Source organism: Podarcis erhardii (genome assembly GCF_964252035.2).
Source record: "Podarcis erhardii genome assembly, chromosome: 2".
Lineage (NCBI taxonomy): Eukaryota > Metazoa > Chordata > Lepidosauria > Squamata > Lacertidae > Podarcis > Podarcis erhardii.
In genome coordinates, this window is record NC_138498.1 from 39,350,677 (window position 1) to 39,370,592 (window position 19,916).

A 19,916-nucleotide genomic window follows, 5' to 3' on the forward strand; every position below is an offset into this window, starting at 1 on the left:
AACATGGATCTGTACTCTCTTATGGGAATGATTCCAAAGGCATTCCCATGGAGAAAACATCAAGAACCCTCCATCACATTGCAAGGGACCCTCTCCACAGCGAGTCTTTTGTATAGCCTACTGTGCATGGATGTTGCTATAGCGCCAGAGGTGCCTTTCCTGGTATTACCTTTGATGGCTTCTTTCACAGCTGAGTCAACAGGAATGATATTCTTCTCCACCAGCTCCAGAGGACCTGGCCGAAGAGCAATTTTCTCATTTAGATTGTCTGCAAGACGGGCTCTTTTCAGTTTCATCTGAGTAGCCTGGACAGACCCTTCTGTGGCTGAATCTGTAAAGCCAAATGGTAAAAATATAAATTATTCCACAAAATAACCAGCCTGTGCCACAGCTCCTTTCCTTTTATCACTTCTAAGAAACACAGGATAAATTCTATGTCAGTTCTTTCCCAGTAGTTAGAACCTGAGTGTAGCTATAACACAAAGCATTTCTCTTGAACCATAAAACAACTGTGGCTTGCCAATCAGAAGGTCGGCAATTTGAATCCCCGCAATGGGACGAGCTCCTGTTGCTCTGTCCCAGCTCCTGCCAACCTAGCAGTTCGAAAGCACGCCAGTGCAAGTAGATAAATAGGTACCGCTCCAGTGGGAAGGTAAACAGCGTTTCTGTGCGCTGCTCTGGTTTCGGTGTTCTGTTGCGCCAGAAGCGGCTTAGTCATGCTGGCCACATGACCCAGAAAAAACTGTCTGCAGACGAACGCCGGCTCCCTTGGCCTGTAAAGCGAGATGAGCGCCGCAACCCCACAGTCGCCTGCAACTGGACTTAACTGTCAGGGGTCCTTTACCTTTACCTTTAACCACAACTAGCCACAGAGTGCAACGATGACAGGTGTGCTTGTAGATAAGCTTTTCTCACTGCTGATACGATATGCAGTCAATTTTAACAATGCTCAAGATACACAGAAAGTATTACCTGTACATAGTTCCCTGTAGCCAAACAAAATAATTCCAAGGTTCTCACCCAGTGCACCACACCCTTTATGTGCGTCTGCATACCAGCATGGCTGAGCCACAGTTTGCTGGGGAGTGGGTAGCACACAAGCAAACAATCCTTCAAATGCAATGCTGGGCATGGAATCCTATGCAGGAAAGTCATTTCTGCAAGCCCAGTAAAAACTTGGTTTCAAGAGCTAAATGAGAATTGCAAGAAGCAGTATCTAAAAGAGGGAATAACTTGCTTCATGAGATGTGCATTTTCCCCCAGTTGTATAGTGTGTGCCATACATGCTAGAGCAGCAATTGCCCCAGCCAGGCTCAAATAAAACCCACCCCAGATTTGTTTATAGAATAACATCATGCAAACATCATCATAAATCAGTTCGATGTTTATTCTTGTCCCCACCCTGAAGGAACCCAAGGTGGCAAACTAACAAAGATTACAAACATTTTAGAAAAGTTTTAAAACCTAAAATAATTCATAAGCATTCCATAAGCAGGAGATTGCTACCAAGAAGGCCTAGATTAGGGCAATAAAAGGTGCTTTTATACCTTTCCTGAAGAGGGATCAAAAGACACTGAGGCTTACTCAGAACATGGCAGAAGTGTCTTCTGCTGTTGGCTTGCCACAACTACAAGAAGTCCCAAACATCTAAGGCAATCTCCCACAACCTGGTGCCCTCTAGAGGATTTGGACTACAATTCCCATCAGTCCCAGACCACATCGTCAATGGTCAGGGATGATGGGAGTTGTCCAAAACCCTTGCGGAAGTCTAGACTATCTATTAACATAGAACAGCTCATTTGCAATTCGGTGGTGTATTTCTATACTTACAAACATGTAAAAAGAAACCTCAAGGTCGTGATCCCCATAAAATCATCAATAAAATACACTGCTAACAACAAAATTACACCAACAAATTAGTAAATCAGAAATATACACTACTAAACTGGGTCACCCTTGAGTAAACAAATGTGTTTTAAGTAGGTACCGGAAATAGCAACACTATAGGTGCCTGCCTTACCAGGAGCTCATTCCAAAGGGCATGTGATGTAATACTGAAAGCCCTGGGTTTTTGCAGACATAAGATGAACGTCAGGAGTAAGCAGCACCTTTAAAAGTGTCTCCCCCAGGGATTGAAGTGACTGGGTAGGGATATACAAGATTAGGTGGTCCCAAAGATAATCTGGTTATTAAGGACTTTGTATGCTAATAGCAAGATCTTAAACTTATTCATTCAATCTTACCCTGTAAAATGTGCATATCAACCAGTTCTGAGCGCTCAGGTCTGTTTCGGGTCTTGTGCTTTAAATAATCTTCAGTCTACAGAACATAAGAACAGAGATCATTACCTCACTAGCTTGATTTAAAGTGCATTAGGCAATGCTTCTTTAAAAGGATTCAGTCAGACTTGGTCTAACTGACATTCATTTTAGTTAACATTTGTTCTTCTCTGGTAGGACCCACACCAAAAGATTCAAGTTACAGGAAAAGAGATTTCAGCTCAACATCGGGAATAATTTTCTGATGGCAAGAGCTGTTTGACAGTGGAACCGACTAAGCAGAAGCCATCTGCATGCTTTAGTTGAGATTGCAGGGGTTGGACTAGATGACCCTCAGGATCCCTTCCAATTCGATAATTATCCCACAACTTTTTGTCTGTATACTGAATGTCTGTAGGCTAGGACTTGGATCTTTTAAGAGCTCCATTTGTGCAAACCCGAACTTTTGGCAGGTTTCCCAGAATGCAAGTAACTTATAATTGGCACAAAGGAATCATAATACTACACCAACTTTTAATATGCACTATATTCAGCACAATTTCAGTTTAGCTTACGGCACAGATCTTAAACAAGTGTAAAATTCAGCCCTAAGTACCCAGCTGTATCAAAGTAAATTTATTTACTTCACTAGAACTTATCTAACAGCAGCTCTGTTGTGTTTTAGCTAATAGGTATTTAAAACCCATCGCAATTAAATTGGTGTAGTTTCATGTTATGTGTGAACAAAGATTTTCAAGTAGGCTTCCCATCAGTCCCTCTCAACCAAACTAGCTGTGAAGTGTTCTGATATTGCTTCCCCCTGCCAGCCCCCAGGTCCCTCCCCAGCTGAATAAAGGCTTAGAATATATTTTTGGTTCTATTTCTCCCTAAACGAATGTAGTTTAGGGCTTTTGACTCATATAATCCTTTTTTCTTCCAGGCAATCGGCCAGTAGAAGCCTTTGAAGGGAGACTGTGAGATATTAACCTATGCCTGAACACTGAAATATAGGGTACTTCTAAGATACTTCAGACTTCTTGAAGTGTTCCAAGCACATTTATTTTTCACAGGGGGCTATACATCCTTCATTACGTTGGTCTTGAATTTTTGCAGGACACTCATATACAATAATGTAACATAGGCATCTTCTACATGTGTGCAGGTTTTTGATAAATGCCTATACATAAATTTCATCAAAAGTTTTGAAAGTAAGTTAATATATATGTACACAGAATTGTAGAGACTATAAAAGGATTCACTTGTTTGGCTTCCTGACCTAAATTTCCTCTACATATTAACTCCTATGCCATAAACAGAGGAAATAAAGGATAAGGTGCACCACAAGTTCCCATTAAATGGGACAAGTTAACAGACGGCAACTACTACTACTAATACAAATTCTGAGTAAATCAAGTCATAGTTTCCAGGACCTTCCAAAGTCACCATATACTATTGTCCATCTATTCTTTTTTTTAATTATATTTATTAAAAAATTTCAAATCTAACAGAAAAGAAAAACATCCAAATTTAAGGCCTTATTTTCAATGTCATCTTTCCAGGACTTCCCCTCCCCTCCCCCTCTTGTATTCCAGTTCTTTCAAATAGATTCAGCAAATTCTTACCCCAAGTTTTAAAGTTATTATCATTAACCCAATTTAAAAAATATTTTCCCATCCCCTAAAATCGACCTGTTCCCTTCCACGAGTTCCCCTCTTTAATATACAATACAGATTAACATAAAAAAATAGAAAAAAGAATAAAATGTAATTTAACACCCTTTGGATTCCAAATTTCCCTCCCCCCTTTCCCGGTTGCGTTCCCAATGTCCGTCAATGTCTACTGTCGTCCTGGAGCTCCCACATCTAAGCCATAGTCCTTCACCAGTCTGCTTTGCCGTCTTTTTAATAGTCTTTGCCGTCTTTTGGTCATCTTTGATTTCGAATGTCCGATCTTGGAAGGGGTCTATCTTCCAACTTTGTCCAGTTCTTGTTGTTCTTGTTGTTCTTGTTGTTCTCTCTTCTCCTCTCCCCCCCCCCCCGCTCTCCTGCACAAATGTTCTAATTCCGAAAAGCTTGTAATTCCTCTACAGAGGCTTTGTTATTCAGGAACAAAACATTACGTCAAGTCCCTTCCATTCTTCAATAGATAAATCTATTGTCTCCTTTAGTGTGTAGACCTCTGTAGACAAAATAGTGTTCCATTTCTGCAGTTTCCCAGGAGATAAAAAGTCCGATTCAAATTCCATGCCAGCAATACTTGTAATGACCCACAGCTCCTCTAGAGGGATTATAATAACTCAGTTTCCTTCCCGATCACACCCACCAGTCAAAGTAACTTATTATTCCTTGTTTTAAACAGTTTATATCCAATTTATAACAAATGTAACCAGCAAAGTCCTCGTAACAAAGTTCTCTTTTTGTTCTTCAGTTTTGGCAGCTCCTTTGACAGCTGTCAAAACCTCTATTTCTCCTCTCCCGGCGCTCTCACGGATCGCTCCCGGGGTTTTTCGGGGGGGGGGTTGTATTTTAATCCACATTCCACTTTTCTCCTCCAGCCCAGCTTATAATTTTCCATCGCGAAATTAATAACTTTATCAAAAAAAAAAAAGGTTGCACTCGATCTTAGTTGTCAGGTCCTTTGCTTTAGCTCTTCTACAACAGGGGGGAGGCTGACTTCCTTTTTGCACCTCCCCCGCTCGCTCCGAATTTAAGAAAAAAATTGTTCCCCTTTTTAATCCAAGTTCCAATTACTCACGGGTTATTCTTTTGAGTCCAGATTTTCAATGGAAGAAGTCAGCGCTCTCCACCAAATGGCATGCGGCTTCACTCGGCAGGGGAAGCGGAGGACTCACAGCACCCCCCCGTCACCCGCTCCGTAGCCTTTAAAAAGGCTCCTTCGCGTGGTCGGGGGGGGGGCGCAAACGGTGCCCGCCGAGTCACCATGCCCATGGGTTTCAGCGCCCATGGTTTTTGAGGGTCCCCGCGTCGCCGGCGCGGTAGAACCCAGCCCCTGCCGAGCAGGCTCCCTCCGAAGCTCGGAGGGAGTCCGCCATTCGGCGATGGCGCCAACCCGGAAGTCTCTATACTATTGTCCATCTAGCCCAGCATTGTCTATTGTAACTAGCAGCACATCTCCATATCTCTTTACCAATCTTGCTGCTGGTGTCATTTAACTAGAAGTACCAAGGATTGGACCCGGGTCGTCATCCGTGCAAAATACCAGCTTTATGAATGAGCTATAGGCCTCTCTCTATATGGATTGTATTCTCTATATAAGAGAACTGCTATCAGTCTTGGAAAAGGCTTCTCTAAGCAGACTGAGTTCCCCAATTTCCCCCTTTGCCAAACTGCAAAATTCAGAGAAACATGAATTTTGAAGGATGGCCTTGTTTAAGTTTGCGTATTATTTCTGAAATGGCAAATTAGGTAGGTTCGCCTTTAAATGTAAACAGAATCAAATTTCTGCCCTCCCCGCCCACGCTACACCTCTAGTAAGAGTCTTGGCTGGAGACTTGCAGCAGGGAAAGCTTGAGAATATCTTGTACTTTCTCTAAATAAGACCAGATCACCAGCTCTTCCACTAGTGGGGTAGGTGGGGGGGAACTGCCTCTTAATCTTATCTTTCTCATTAGCTTTAATTAACAGTGCCTAAACTCTGCTTGATAACTGGTGCCAGCAAGAGACAAGAGTACAGGTTAAGAACAGCCCAAAGGCACTCTGCAGTGTCACAAGAAGAGAAGGGCAATATGGTGTACTGCAGACATCAGGCACAAGGTTTCCTACTGGGGATATATATATATACAGCATATATATATATATATATATATATATATATATATATATATATACACACACACACACACACACACACACACACACATATATATACACACACATATATATATACACACCACAAAGCCACTTTCTCATGGGACATGTGCCAATTAAGTTTAGAGCCCTGTAAAGGTGTGCTAAAGGTATAGTAGTATCTGCAGAAATGAATCCAGTGATTTTCCAACATTCCACTCACATTCCTGCACATGGCCACAACCTTCTCAGCAGCTAGTTAACCTGCATGATCTCCAGCCACCCCCTCTGATGCCTACCCAGGGTTACCTTGGCTCTCTCCAAGCTCTTCTTTTGCTCATGGAAGGGAGAGGCGTTTTTCAGCGCTGCAATCAGAAACAGACAAAAGCACAATGAGCACAGCAAGCAACAAGTACATTTTCAGCATTGTGCCATTGTAACAAAGTTCAACAAAATTAGCCACACAAATCAGCCAGCCCCTTTATTGCATCAAATGAAAATGGATGAGGAATAACCACAGACATTCCCAGGCCAGGCTGTGGCAGTGGAAACAAGGCAGAGAGGAGCAAAGACACAGATGGTAACTAAAGCAGGGGGAGAGCTGAGAGTTGTTTGGAGACAGCCATCTTTTTTAAGGCATCTTAGAGGGAGGTGAGTGGCCTGGCGGTAAAGTGCAGCCTGTCCAGTATCCAAACACATTGGGTGAGAAGCTCAAGAGACAGAGCCTTGCACATTAATCCTAGACACATTTGGGGAGCTTGGTTTCAGAGGAGTTGACTTCCAGCTAAAGTGATCAGTCGGGGAGGAAGGATCTAGTTATGGAGAGGACCACGAGTGAGATTAATGTCCAGAGGAGACCCGCTAATAAAATTGAGAGTCTGAGTCTCATTGTATCACATGGGTGTCAGCAGCACATACAAAATCAGCAAGAAGGATAAATTGCTCCATTCTGTCACACATTCTTTTCAACAATGAGCTCTCCTTCCTTCATCCATTGGCAAAATCTCCTTCTCGATATAAGAGAGTGAGCAGAATGCTCCAGTAAATTCTGATACTCTCCACCAGTGCCTGCTCTGTGTTCTGAACCACATTCCGGATATTTGTTTGGAGGACATATTTGTTTCTTCAGATTGCAGTTCCATCAAGATAAAAAAAGAGGGTCGCCTCCTCCACCATATCTTAACGCCCTCCAGTGATAAACATGCTGTTAGGATTGAATCACAACTCTGTATTTGTCCTACAGGAATAAATGGCAGCAAGGAAAAGGTAGGGGCAAAACCTGCTCCTTGAACTTCACTCCCCAACTGGCAGTCCAGCCTTTTCCTATCTGCATAGTCTCATCATGGAGCCTTTTTTCCCTTTCCCTACCATCAGTGTTGGCTAGTTCTCACTGACTAGGAAATTTGTACTTTGTTGTACTCTTATCACCAAGGGGGAGGCTGTCCCAGTGTGTTCACAGGCTTCGTGAAGATGACTTGGCACACAGTTCCCAGCTCATTTGGGTCTCACTCTCTGAACCATTTCTGGGTCTTGCTATTTCTTCTGTGTCATGGGTTAAGGGCATGAGAGGAAAGCATCGCTCTTCCCAGAGCTGCGCAAAAGCTCTTTATCTCATGGCTGAATTGTAGCCTAGTTATTTATACAGTGAAAGTTGTCCAGAATCCAAAAATAAAGATTGCGGACACAATTCTCATCTCCATTTTAATAAGTGTCAAATTATTGTTTGTTTGTTTTCTTTGCACAAAATGTGACTGGGAGCACAGTCAAACTGTGGGATAGGAAAATCAAAGGCCAAGAGAATTATATATTGTGTGATTTTTATTTATTTAAAAACCCTCTTTTTTCAATAAAATAAAATAAACAAAACAACCCAAACTGCTTTTAACAAATGGCTTCTCTAGTCCCCACATGCCAGTTGTTACCTCCCATCACCAAACGGATTTATTGTCAGAGTTATGAGTCATTTTGCATTGACGCAATTGGATGAGCTAATTTATTATTTGCCTCCTGTAGTTAACTAGATCCTAAAGCACGATAGATATTTTGTTTTATTGAAGACTCAAACCCTGCGCAACTAAAAGGCCAAACAAAAAGAAGAAGAAGAAAATCTTAAAGTGAGTGAGTAAATAAAAATGTGTGACAGAGCACCAAAGGCAAAGTTAGAGGAGACACCTCAGTGGTAAAAGACGGTTGTAAAACAGATTCTGGTAAACTTCATAGGGTGAAAACCATCCTACTTTCAGATATTGCAAGAGCAATCTGAGAAGCTGGTGCACCAGTGCAGAGGCCTGGTTCACAGCTAGTGGGATGGTGGGAAGAGCTTTGAGAGAGCATCCGATAAAAGTAATCTGCAAGGCAGAAAACCAGTGTTGTTCTTCTGCACAGCTCAATTAATGCTCATTACAGATCGCTAAAGTTATGTAGGACCATGACAAAGGATGGACGCAAAACAAAGGGACCTTTGCCAAGAGGATTGATGTAAATTCTGCAGACAAACCAACAGCATATGGTTGTCTGAGAAAAAAATCTATGTCAATTTGGGGTTGAATGTGTTGGTTCTTCCATGAGGGAAGTCGTGGCAGTAGTGGAAGTTTAGAAGTTAAAGTCTGGAGTGAGAGTACAATGATGAAAGGAGAATTACACACATAGGATTGTATCCAAAGTAGCATTGAGTAATATTTTCTGACAGAACAAGGATTTCCACTTGCACAGCTGGACTTACCTCCTCTCCCCTCTTGTGTGCTTCCCAAATCTGTTTTAGGGGCTCTCCAAACTCTCCAGCAGAGTAGATTTGGGGAGTGAGTTGGACACAAAGGAGGAAAAAGTCCCAATGTGCAAGCGGAAATCCTTGTGCTGATGGACCACGTTAGTTGGATACTGCCCCACAACACAGACCTGTCCTGAGCCTTCAGTTATCACAATTTTTAAGAGCATGTGCATTGAATAATGAGTATTGCAATTAAACATAATTAACTTTCTCATTGTGCCTGCCAGGAAAGGCTACTGCTTTTGGCCATAGGGCTGGGAAGTGTTTTGTTTTCACAGAGAAAAGAAATCAGGAAATTGCTATAATTTTAAAAGACAAATAATAGATTTGAAATCTTATAGTTTATAGCCATTTTGATTTTAAAAGAGTGACATGAAGTTTGAATGCTCTGGTTTGAGAGGAAGGGTCCCAGTGAGAGTGCCACCATGGTGTTAAGAGAGGCTTGTCAGCTGTGTGACTTGCTTGCCGATGATAAATAGTGGCAAATCAATAATGAGTAAAACCTGTGTCTATCACCCAATCATATGAATCTTTGTTCATATGAGTTTGGGTACATTGATTAATTTATTGATTAAACTTGCATACATTTGCATATGAGATAAAAACGGTTCTAAAGAAAAATGTACTTTGTTTTAAAATTATGCCCACAAGTGGCACAGTAGGCCTCATCTTTGAAGAGCTGTCCCCTGTTCTATCACACACAGAAGGACATGACGCTGCTTGACATCTGAAACTTCTTTAAGTACTTATGTTAAAAACTGATAATGTAGATATACCAATTTGGGGGCAGCTTGTCAGCTGATCAAATTAAACCTATTAACCTAACCAATTAACTGACTAAATCCTGAACCCCTACTAACACCACTAACTAACTGACTGCATTTACACACCACAGTAAATGCTTTTGCCATAAACACAGGTAATGGTTTAAACATAAACACACAGGGGCTTCCTGTTTTGATCATTCCCTAGCAGGAAGAACCAAACATAATCCCTAGTGTTACATCTGAATTGGAGATAGCAGTTTGTTTCACTCCAAACAAAGTTTGTTCTTGACTTACCAATCAAACTTAGTTTGAGTGAAACAAATCACAATCCTTGGCTCAGATATTATTAGGGATGTAAGAACACATCATTTTCTGTTCTGACCTCTATTTGTTGCATGCAGCACTGTTTATGTTCCACTGCGCTTTGTCTTCCACAAAAAACCACTTTATCTGTATTTCCATCCACTGTGTCAAATTATGTACCTTATGTAATTTACATGCAAATTATGTTGCCGTGATGTTATTCCCCCCTATTCATTTCAACGCAAAGGAAACACAATGCAAGTAGGGGTGGGGAAAAGTAATAATTTATGTATCATCTGTGGACTGAAATCAGAAACAACAACAGGTGGATTTCCATTTTGGACATGGGATGAATAAGTGAACATTGGCAATTTCCACTCCTGTTTCCATTTTTCTTGGAATTCTGCAGCATCCCCAGATGTAATGTTAAGCCAGGGATTGTGCTCATGCTTGTAATAGGGGAGAAGCAAAGCAGGTGTGATCTCCACATTCACAACAAACCATTAACTGTGGTTTATATTAATTGTGAACTGGGCAATGAGGCTTCTATATAGGCTTATGAGCCTTGTCAATGTGAGAAAAGGCATCAAAGCAGAAGGCAAAACAAAAACCCACCCTTAAATTAGGAGGGCTGGAAGACCTAATACTATGGACATGTGCAGAAAACATGTGATTTATTTGCTATATTTATATATGCTGCTCCTCATTTTTTGTGAGGTTCTCAGTGGTCTCCTATCCAAGTCCACACTCACTTAGTATCAATCAAGTTACATCATGTATTCCCAAGGGATTTGCTGGGCAGTGACTGCAAACAGGATGTAGTTGGGTGTAATTCTCTAACTACCTACCACTGATGAATATGTGAATGCCCAGGAACAAAAGTAATCAATGGGATCTCTTCCTACAACATAGGAAGCATGATTATATTAAGGGCAATTACCTTGCCCTTTCTAAGTTTTGCATAAACTGATTAGGAAGGCAGTCGAGAAATGGGCAAAGATGTGCACTTTTTGTCAAACTCACCAGACAGGTATGAGATGCATGTATTTATCATGGGTCCTTGGGCGTTTTTTATATCCTTCAAAATGCATCTAGGGAAATGTCATATCTGAAATAGCCCTAAGCACATACTAGTTGAAGCCCATGGTCAAGCACTGTGTCCTAGAAAGAAAGATGTTTGGGGCTGTGGAAGAGGGGGAGATGAAATAAGGTGAAAAGTCTGGAGTCATGGTGGTAACCCATTTGCCTCGGACGCCTAAACAAATGCTGCTATTCTTGCCTCCATACCCCTTGCCGCTTTCTTTCTCCCTCTCTTTGAGGAGTAAAATGCCTTTTAGGGGGTAAACTAGCAGCCTTTATGGGGTGTCAGAACATCCCCTGACAGTTGGCAAACACCAATGACACCTCATTTTTGCAGAACATGACAGTTAATTCTGATAGTGGGATAGGATTAAACCTGCCAAGAACTTTGGGCAATGTATTAAATAAACAAGTCTATGTGGATCCACTCTGTCACACATAACATGCTGTACCTGCACTACATACACTGAAATGCCTCATGAAAATGCCAAACTGCTGCATGCACCATTCGTATGGAAGCGACAGACATTCCATGCCAACAATGTAGAATGTTTTGCAGGAGGTGGCTTAAGAGGAAAGCAATAGCAGAGGCCAACTACAACATGCGGCACCCAAAGGCTTAGGCAGTCACTGTGTGTGGCTCAGAATCAGTGTGATCCAACAGAGAGAGAGAGAGGGTGGGTGCTTGGGGTGGGAGACCTGGATTCAGATCCTAGTTTGACCATGGACTCACTGGGTGGCCTTGGGCAAGGTGTTATCTCTCTCAGTCTCAGTTTCCCCATCTGCAAAAAATTGGAATAACAATGACCTGCCTCATAGGGTTTTGCAAGGTGCCCTACATCCTAAATGAGTTATGAAAACGATGCAGTATAGTCTACTTCAGGAGTAATCAAGCCCAAACTCCCTTTCCTGTGAGGCTCATTAGAATCCTAGATTTTGGGATGCGTGTGTAAGTAATCTTCTAGTCCCGAGTTTAACAGTAATTGCAATAACAAGCTGAGTATTTGATGGCAAAAATTCCATGCAATCTGTAGTGCCGGACCAGTTGCTCAACTCAATCTCCTGCTTATGATTGTACCAGAAATAAGTAATTTTTGCAGCAGTACAGACTTCTCAGGGTGGGCACTATGTAAGAAGTTATCTCTCTGCCACAAATATTTCCTTCCTGCATAAGAGTTGCAGAGGTACATAGCACCAGATCTGTGTGTGCTAAAGTGGTGTACGTGTACAATCCTGCTTTGCCCTTCTTAGAATCAGAAACAGTCCCTAATGATGCAAAGTTGTATTATATTTATTTGGTGGTGGATAGTGTGACCCTCAGCTGAGGCTGCATGGGCCTGCTAGTGCATAAAAGATAAAAGTGAGAAAGCAAAGTACTCACGTGGCATGATTCCCTGGTTGGCGAGCTGCTCTCGGCTTCTTCGCTGCTGCAGCCGCAACTGTAAAACTGGGAGAGAGTGCATCTTTCAGAAAGGGACCTCGAACTTCTGCCACAAATAACTCCAAACTTTTCATTTGCTGAGATACCTTCCGCTCTGCTGCTAAAGAGGGAAGGTTCAGATCTCTATCACATGCCAAAAAAAGGAGTCATCCTTGTTACAACAGCAGTGTAGATCTGACCTATTACTGGAATGCAGCTTTCTTATTATCTTACTAAAACTAAGCCAATTAACCTGGAGTTTGGTCAAATGACCATTTCCCTTTCTCCATCCTCTCCACACACACACACACACACACACACACGTTAACAACTTCATAACACAGCAGACACAGTTGCTAATGTTACTACATTACCAAAAAGATGAAAATTTATCAAGCTATTCTAACTGTGCTGCTTATTAAGATTTTCGAGTAAATGCTTCTCTGCTACACATGTTATTTAGGGTTGAAAGAAGAGGAGCCTTTTGCAATAGTTTCCATTCTAGAGTTCACAGGAAACAACTCAGAGTTACAAAAAAAATTGCTGCAGATCTGGAAAACATGGTCCACACGGATATGTGCTGCTCCATTAGCTTAAAGAAGGAAAGGGATGATCCACTGGACTGAAATTCTAGCTTAAACAAATTCTTAAAAATTTAGTTTGAAATGAAAAGCAAACCAGCACACCATCTTGTGTAGGGATGAAATCGATCCTCTTGAGATTTGGCCCATTTTAATGAAAGTGATGAGTGGCTGTGGCTCAAAATGAAAAACTGTCTAGGAAACTATGGCCTAATGTACATAACAGGTCTGCCTGCAGCTATAAATAATCCAACTTAATCTTGACACCTCTGACATATATGAAGTCCAGCCTGCTCCCCCTGTTACTGCTTCAGTTCCTAGGAGCCAGGCTAGCTGTAGGGGCAGTGAATGCCCTTCCTTCTTTGCACCTCATTGCACGATGGAGAGCCACTTGTGTTTGGCAGATCATTAGCTTGCCCTGGAGAACAAACACTTGGCTTGTGTCTCTAGAACTGACATATCTATCAGGGGTGCAAATAAAAACAACAACCAATGTCTGCAAATTTCAAATCAAACCTAACAGTATTCTGAACATTTGATTTTAAAAAAAATGTGATGAGGGAAGACGGAAACTAAAGAAACTTTTGTCTGCTTTGTAGATATATGAGGCATTTAGCAGGTGAGGGTCAATTTATTCATCCCAGTCACTATAGGAGGCCAATCCAAATTGCTCCACATATTGTACATGTAGACTTACTATTCTAAAGCTGCAACCTTAGTCATAATTCCTAGAGAATAAATTCATTATGGTGGAACTTGGAGTAAACATGCACAGGATTGCACGGCAACAGGATGGTTTTTACCGTGTCGTTACCAAATTTTAGATTGGGAGCTTCCAGAGTGGTTGTTTATTTAGCATGCATATGTGTGCACAAAACATATGTGGCAGTTATATGACATCACCTGCTTACTTGGCATTCATTCACGTGCAGGTAACCCAATACCCCCAGTGACTGTTATGCAACACTTCCCAGTGCAATTTCCCACCACTTTTCTTATCACTTTCTCCTTATCAGACTTTTAGTGGTTATAAAACTAACAGCATAATTGCACTAGAAAGTGTGGAATAATAACCATTTTTTCTGCATATTAACATCCCACCTGGAAATGCCCTTCATCTCTGTAAAACTGTACTTTTAATCAGCAACAACCCGCCCCCCCAAAAAAAACCCCAAAACCCATCTCAACTTAAGCAAAGAGCTACTGCACATTATGGCTAACCACATAATTTCCACAATGAGTGATTAAACTGGCCTCCACACGGTGAGCTTAATATATAAACAAACCCTTAACTTAATATATAAATCTGCCCTTTTAAATTTCCATTGAAATATATATATAAAGAATGGAATGCTATATATATATATATGTACAAAAATACATATTATCTCAATAGGATATACAAAACATTGTGTGTGTGTGTGTGTGTGTGTGTGTGTGTGTGAGTGAGAAAGAGAGAGAGTATTTCATTTCTCTTCTATGTAAAATGTATTTTAAAAGAAATCTACAATAGTGTCAGATTTTCATAACCATTCAAATGCATCTGATGCTTCATTCGTGTTGGCAATGTCCTCATCTTTGCTGGAATTAGGTCCTGTACCAGTGACTTATCAGATAATTTAAAAGACACCATTCAGCCCTTTAACAAATTAGCTAATGGATCAAAGATTTAACCTTTCGGATATGTTAGAGGGTCTCAGCCTTTAAATCAGCAATACTGGGTTGTGAAGAACACGAAGCTTGTCTTTTTCATCAGAACAAGCTCTGAGGAACTGGGTGGGGAAACCCTCCAATTTCCACAAACAATCTCTACGAAATGAGCACTGCAGACAAATGGCTTCCTTGGGGCACCAGCACCCTCTTGAAAAGCTCTCATGATTTGTTTATGCTTGCACAGACTTAGCACTATAGAGGGATTAAAGCATCTGTTTGCGTGCTGCTTTAATCAGGGCTAGTCAAGGAACTTGCACACTTAAGAGATGTCACTTCGGCAGGAGAACATGGGAGGAAAGAGATAGAGAGACGGGAGAGGCAGCTCCCAAAGGTCTGGGCTTTTTGGAAAGCATGGCCTGTTTCATGTAGTCCCAGGAACCAGATGCAAAGCTTTGACGCCACTAAAACTTAACTGCAAATGCATCAAAATACTCCTCGTTCGCTGCAAAGCCCAGTATCCACAGTCTGGAAGGCAGGCTTGGATGAATGGCTGCCACCACATAATCCAATTACATCCTTTAATTTCAGTGGTTAAGAATGTCAGATCTGCACCTTAAACACATTTCCCTGGAAATAATAGGCCCCAGGAATTTCAACGGAATTTGCTTCCCAAGAAGACACACCAGAGTATTGGAATCCCAGGTGTTTAAAATGCCTGAAATGCAAAGTTGTAAAGCATGGGTAGGCAAACTAGATCCGGCCCAGTAACCTTCTAAATCCAGCCTGTGGACGGTCCAGGAATCAGTGTGTTTTTACATGAGTAGAATGTGTCCTTTTATTTAAAATGCATCTCTGGATTGTTTGTGGGGCTTGCCTGGTGTTTTTACATGAGCAGAATGTGTGCTTTTATCTAAAATGCATCTCTGGGTTATTTGTGGGGCATAGGAATTCATTCATTCCTGCCCCCCAAAAATATAGTCTGACCCTCCACAAGGTCTGAGGGACAAAAAAGTTTGCTGGCCCCTGTTGTAAAGCATTTCTTTTTACAGATGAGTTGCTCCAATGTTAGGGTTGCCATATGTCCTTTTTTCCAGGACACGCCTTCTTTTTCATGGGTAGAGTCGTCCTAGCGATCCATAGTTAAAAGTAGAAGTCTGCAAATGTGTCCTCTTTTTTTGCTCTTCAAAATATGGCAACCCTACTACTGATTTTATTTTTTTAAAATAAAGCTGATATTTAATGCCTAATTTCATGATTGGGATTTTGCTTGCAGTGTTTGTGTTCTAAAGAACAGCAAAAGTCACAAAAAAGAGGAAAAACCAAGAGAGAAAGTGGGGTGGCAAAAAGAGAGAAAGGGGGATCGATTTTTGGCTCTGACCCTGCCCAGTGCTGACTCCAGCCCCACCCACTGTTGGTATGCAGCCCCTTGGAAAATGTTCCTGAGGGAATGTGGCCCACAATAAAAAGATACAGAAGTTACCCAACTGAAGAAGAATGGACTAATAGGGATAAATAGCAATCACTGGAAGACATTGAACTGATTTCTTTCATCTGCTCTCAACTAGCAGGTGTGCTATCAGCCAGCAGAACTAGTAACAGAACTAGCAAGTACTTTGATACAATGAAAATTAACACCAAAAACATTTAAGCACAGGTCCAGAATAAAGCCTTTTCCATATTGTATGTATTTGGTAAAGAGGTAAGTGCAACGATATGATAGACGATTGATTGTTTTTTAAATAAAGTGCATATAGGGATGTTTCGTAGAAACTTACTGTGGATAACACTTCAGCAATAAGATGGAATCCTTGTTTATATCCACAAATGACCCACTGGCAATTACTACTGAATGGACATGTTGTGAAGATGCCCACTGGAAAATACTTTATAGATCTGGCTTCTTTTTCCTGATGGGTTTTTAAAACAAGGCCTGTGCTTATTTCACAAACATAAACTCGCTGTTACAGAAATAGTAGGCAGGACATGCAATCATTGTTTCATTGCTTCTAGTATGAAAAAAATACAGGCTACACTGGCATCACTAAGCTATCCACACATAATCTCTTCATAGAAGTTAGCCTGACCCCACAGATCTGTTGGTTAAGGCAACTTGCCAGTGTGTTTGGGTAGGGAGTAAAATGTATGGGTCACTCACATTTGAAGTTTGCTCCTAAGCAACAAAGCTGCAGTACAGCTGGTCAAGCCCAGCTGACATTTAATCCACAGCTATTTGGAGTTCGCTAACAAGGCACAAATTAACTCTTTTTGCTCAGTTAATTTCATCCCTCAGAGATCTTGTGGTGCTCCTAGGTCACAGAAGTGCGACTAATTTGGACACTCCACCTCATAATTATGGATGAACCTAGATAAGATGCTTGTGTATATTGTTAATCTAATATGAACAAACCCAGGATCTCTAATAGCCATTACAGTAATGTATATATTTGAGGCATGAAGGTTTCTGCTTTGAAGCAAGAGGCTGGGTTTGAAAATCATCTACCGCCTTGCAGACCAATAATTATTTGATATAAGCTCCAGAGGTACACAAAACAAACAGGCCAAAAAAATTTCACCGTGTCCGTTCACTCAAAATTATGTATTCTTCTATTATTAGATCAGCAGTTGAAAGAGAGAATGAATTATCAATACTTCAGGAGGTTATTTCTTAATTGGTCAGAAGGTGGAGGTAAGTGTGTTCTTGTGGGGTGAGCAATAGAAATCTTTAAGAATCTGTATGTAAATCCTGAACAGTATTCCAGTTGCCTTCTTTACAGTATGTGTATTTCATTCCTCCCTGTAATGTATGCAACATCTCACCACCACCAAAAAATAGCTGCACCTCCTCTTAGATTACAGTTTTGGCAATGTAGGGATGGCTGCTACTTCTCTACATTATCTACAATACCCTCCACACCTTATAAATCGGTTGTCTTTCTCCTTGAGCATCTGAAACAACCCTGACATAATCATGGACAAGATAAGTGGGGATAAAAAAGAAAATCAGACAAGTCTTAGCCTACCTTGAGGACCTCAATGTACTTTGAGGAGTGGGCAGAATGTACTGGGAGTGGGGGGAATCTACAGTAAGAATTCCAGTAAAAAATATATATATAATTATTGAAATTCAGAGTGTAAAATAAAACCACCAACTCTGATTTTTAGAACCCCAAAAGTGTTAATTGAAAGAACAGCATTTACTCTTAACTTCACATGTTGCTCATTCTTTTCATCAGATGTCTCTAGCCTTCAAATACTGTATTTAATTGATTATTCCTCTCCGTTAAACATTAGAGGGATCTTTACTCCAACTACAATGTCTTATTGCTAAAAGATCCCCTACCAGGTTCGTAATTTTAAAACAAAAACTCTACATTAACCCTAGGCGTTTAAGAAGACACTTGCTCTAACATTTAACCCAAATCTGAATTGCTAGACTATGAAATCAGCACTTCCAGTTCTTACGTCTCTCCCCACTGCCTCATAGATACTCAGGCTAAAGGAGATGGAGTACAGATGTACCGGTATTTTTTAATAATTTACACATCTGTTGCACTTGAAGATGAGCATGGGAGAGCAACTCTATCATACAGGTAGGCACCTGGGATTTTGCAATTTAAGGGTCACTCAAACCAGGCAGAAGCAGTAAATATGGACTCTTGTGCTGCTTTGAGCAGAGCAGCTCCCCATACGAAAACAAATTGCACCTCATATCTTTTGCAATTACAAGTTCTAGGGCACAAAACACTCTCAGCCAGCCCTGGACTCCTAGTCTGCATTGTGCAAAATTGGATTCATAGCATAAGACACCAGTAACACCCAGACTCATTTCATTTCAACATTTCACTATCTTGATGCTCTTGAGCCATCAACACTAAGTTATTGATATACCAGTGGCCCAACTCACACACTTTTCCCATTATGGCTCCACTGGAAGTCAGAGATCTCTGTTATCTACAAACCATCAAGTATCACTTCCAACAAACAATCATTTTTCAGTAGAACTTTTAAGATTCTCCAGCTATTTTATGCTAGACTCTAGAGCCCCATCTCTGAAGTTACCCAGTAAGGCTGAGGCAGTGGGCCTGGGAAGTGACATTTCCTTATGCAGCCAATCAGATTGTGGCAACTTACCCAACCTGTCCCCTCACTGATGGCCAAGCAAGTGAGAGATGACCTCTAAAGGAGTTTAATGACTTCCATTTACAGCACTCCAATAACATATGGATTTGTATTTTTTGGAGACACAATGCCATGGATAGTGTTTCCTGGGAAGAGTTAAATACTTAGCAAGAGAATTCTTGGGCTAACCCCTCGTGCTTTGTCCTATTTGATTTAAGGCAATTCCATTGATATTTGGAAGGCAGGCAAAAAGAATCATTGTTTCTGTGGAATTTGTCAGGATGACCTCAGGTTTGTGCATTTATCTTTGGTAAAATAGACAAAATAAACATACACACAAATCCTAGTCTCTTAACTCAGAAGGAAGTGGGAGGGGAGAACATGCCTGCAACATCGCTGAAGATTTTTGACATATTAGATTTATACTCCACTCAGAGCAGTGGCTTGTTTTACCATAAGTTTCACTTGAAGGCGCAAGTTTTCAATGTAAACAAGTCTTATCTCCCTCCCGCCCCTTGGCAGAACGCTATGCAAAAGAGCAGGCTGGATGACCATCGAGTGGGAATGATTAGTAATAGAGTTGGACTAGTTTACCTTTGAGAACCCTTCCAACTCTGTAAAGCACATTTCCTCCCAAAGGTAACTATAGTTAAGAGTGCTGGGAATTTCTGTTAAGCGTAAACAACAGTTCCCAGGATTCTATTTTTTGGGGGGTGGAGGTGCTTTAAAGGTATGGTATGTATGCAACCTGTGATTATATGAAAAACTATGGCGCTGTGGGTTAAACCACAGAGCCTTGGGCTTGCTGATCAGAAGGTCGGCGGTTTGAATCCCCGCAATGGGGTGAGCTCCCGTTGCTCGGTCCCTGCTCCTGCCAACCTAGCAGTTCGAAAGCACGTCAAAGTGCAAGTAGATAAATAGGTGGGAAGGTAAATGGCATTTCCGTGCGCTGCTCTGGTTCGCCAGAAGTGGCTTAGTCGTGCTGGCCACATGACCCAGAAGCTGTACGCCAGCTCCCTCGGCCAAAAAGCGAGATGAGCGCCGCAACCCCAGAGTCGGCCACGACTGGACCTAATGGTCAGGGGTCCCTTTACCTTTACCTTATACTTTGTTTTATTTACTTGCTGTTAGAACAACACACTTTTTCAGTCATAGGCATGCA

General features: G+C 41.3%; 1 protein-coding gene across 9 annotated transcripts in view; it reads right to left on the reverse strand.

Moving 5' to 3' along the window:
• The window catches only part of MYOCD (myocardin), a 230,458-nt gene that overhangs the window by 18,581 nt on the left and 191,961 nt on the right, over nt 1-19,916 (reverse strand). For 5 of the 9 annotated variants that reach the window (XM_081848660.1, XM_081848661.1, XM_081848662.1 and 2 more), the window contains 4 exons: nt 12,363-12,428; nt 6,374-6,429; nt 2,244-2,319; nt 170-331 (listed from right to left, as the gene is read on the reverse strand). In XM_081848660.1, coding sequence (XP_081704786.1) covers nt 170-331; nt 2,244-2,319; nt 6,374-6,429; nt 12,363-12,428 — 360 coding nt within the window. The other 4 variants (XM_081848664.1, XM_081848666.1, XM_081848667.1 and 1 more) reach the window with 2 other exon arrangements.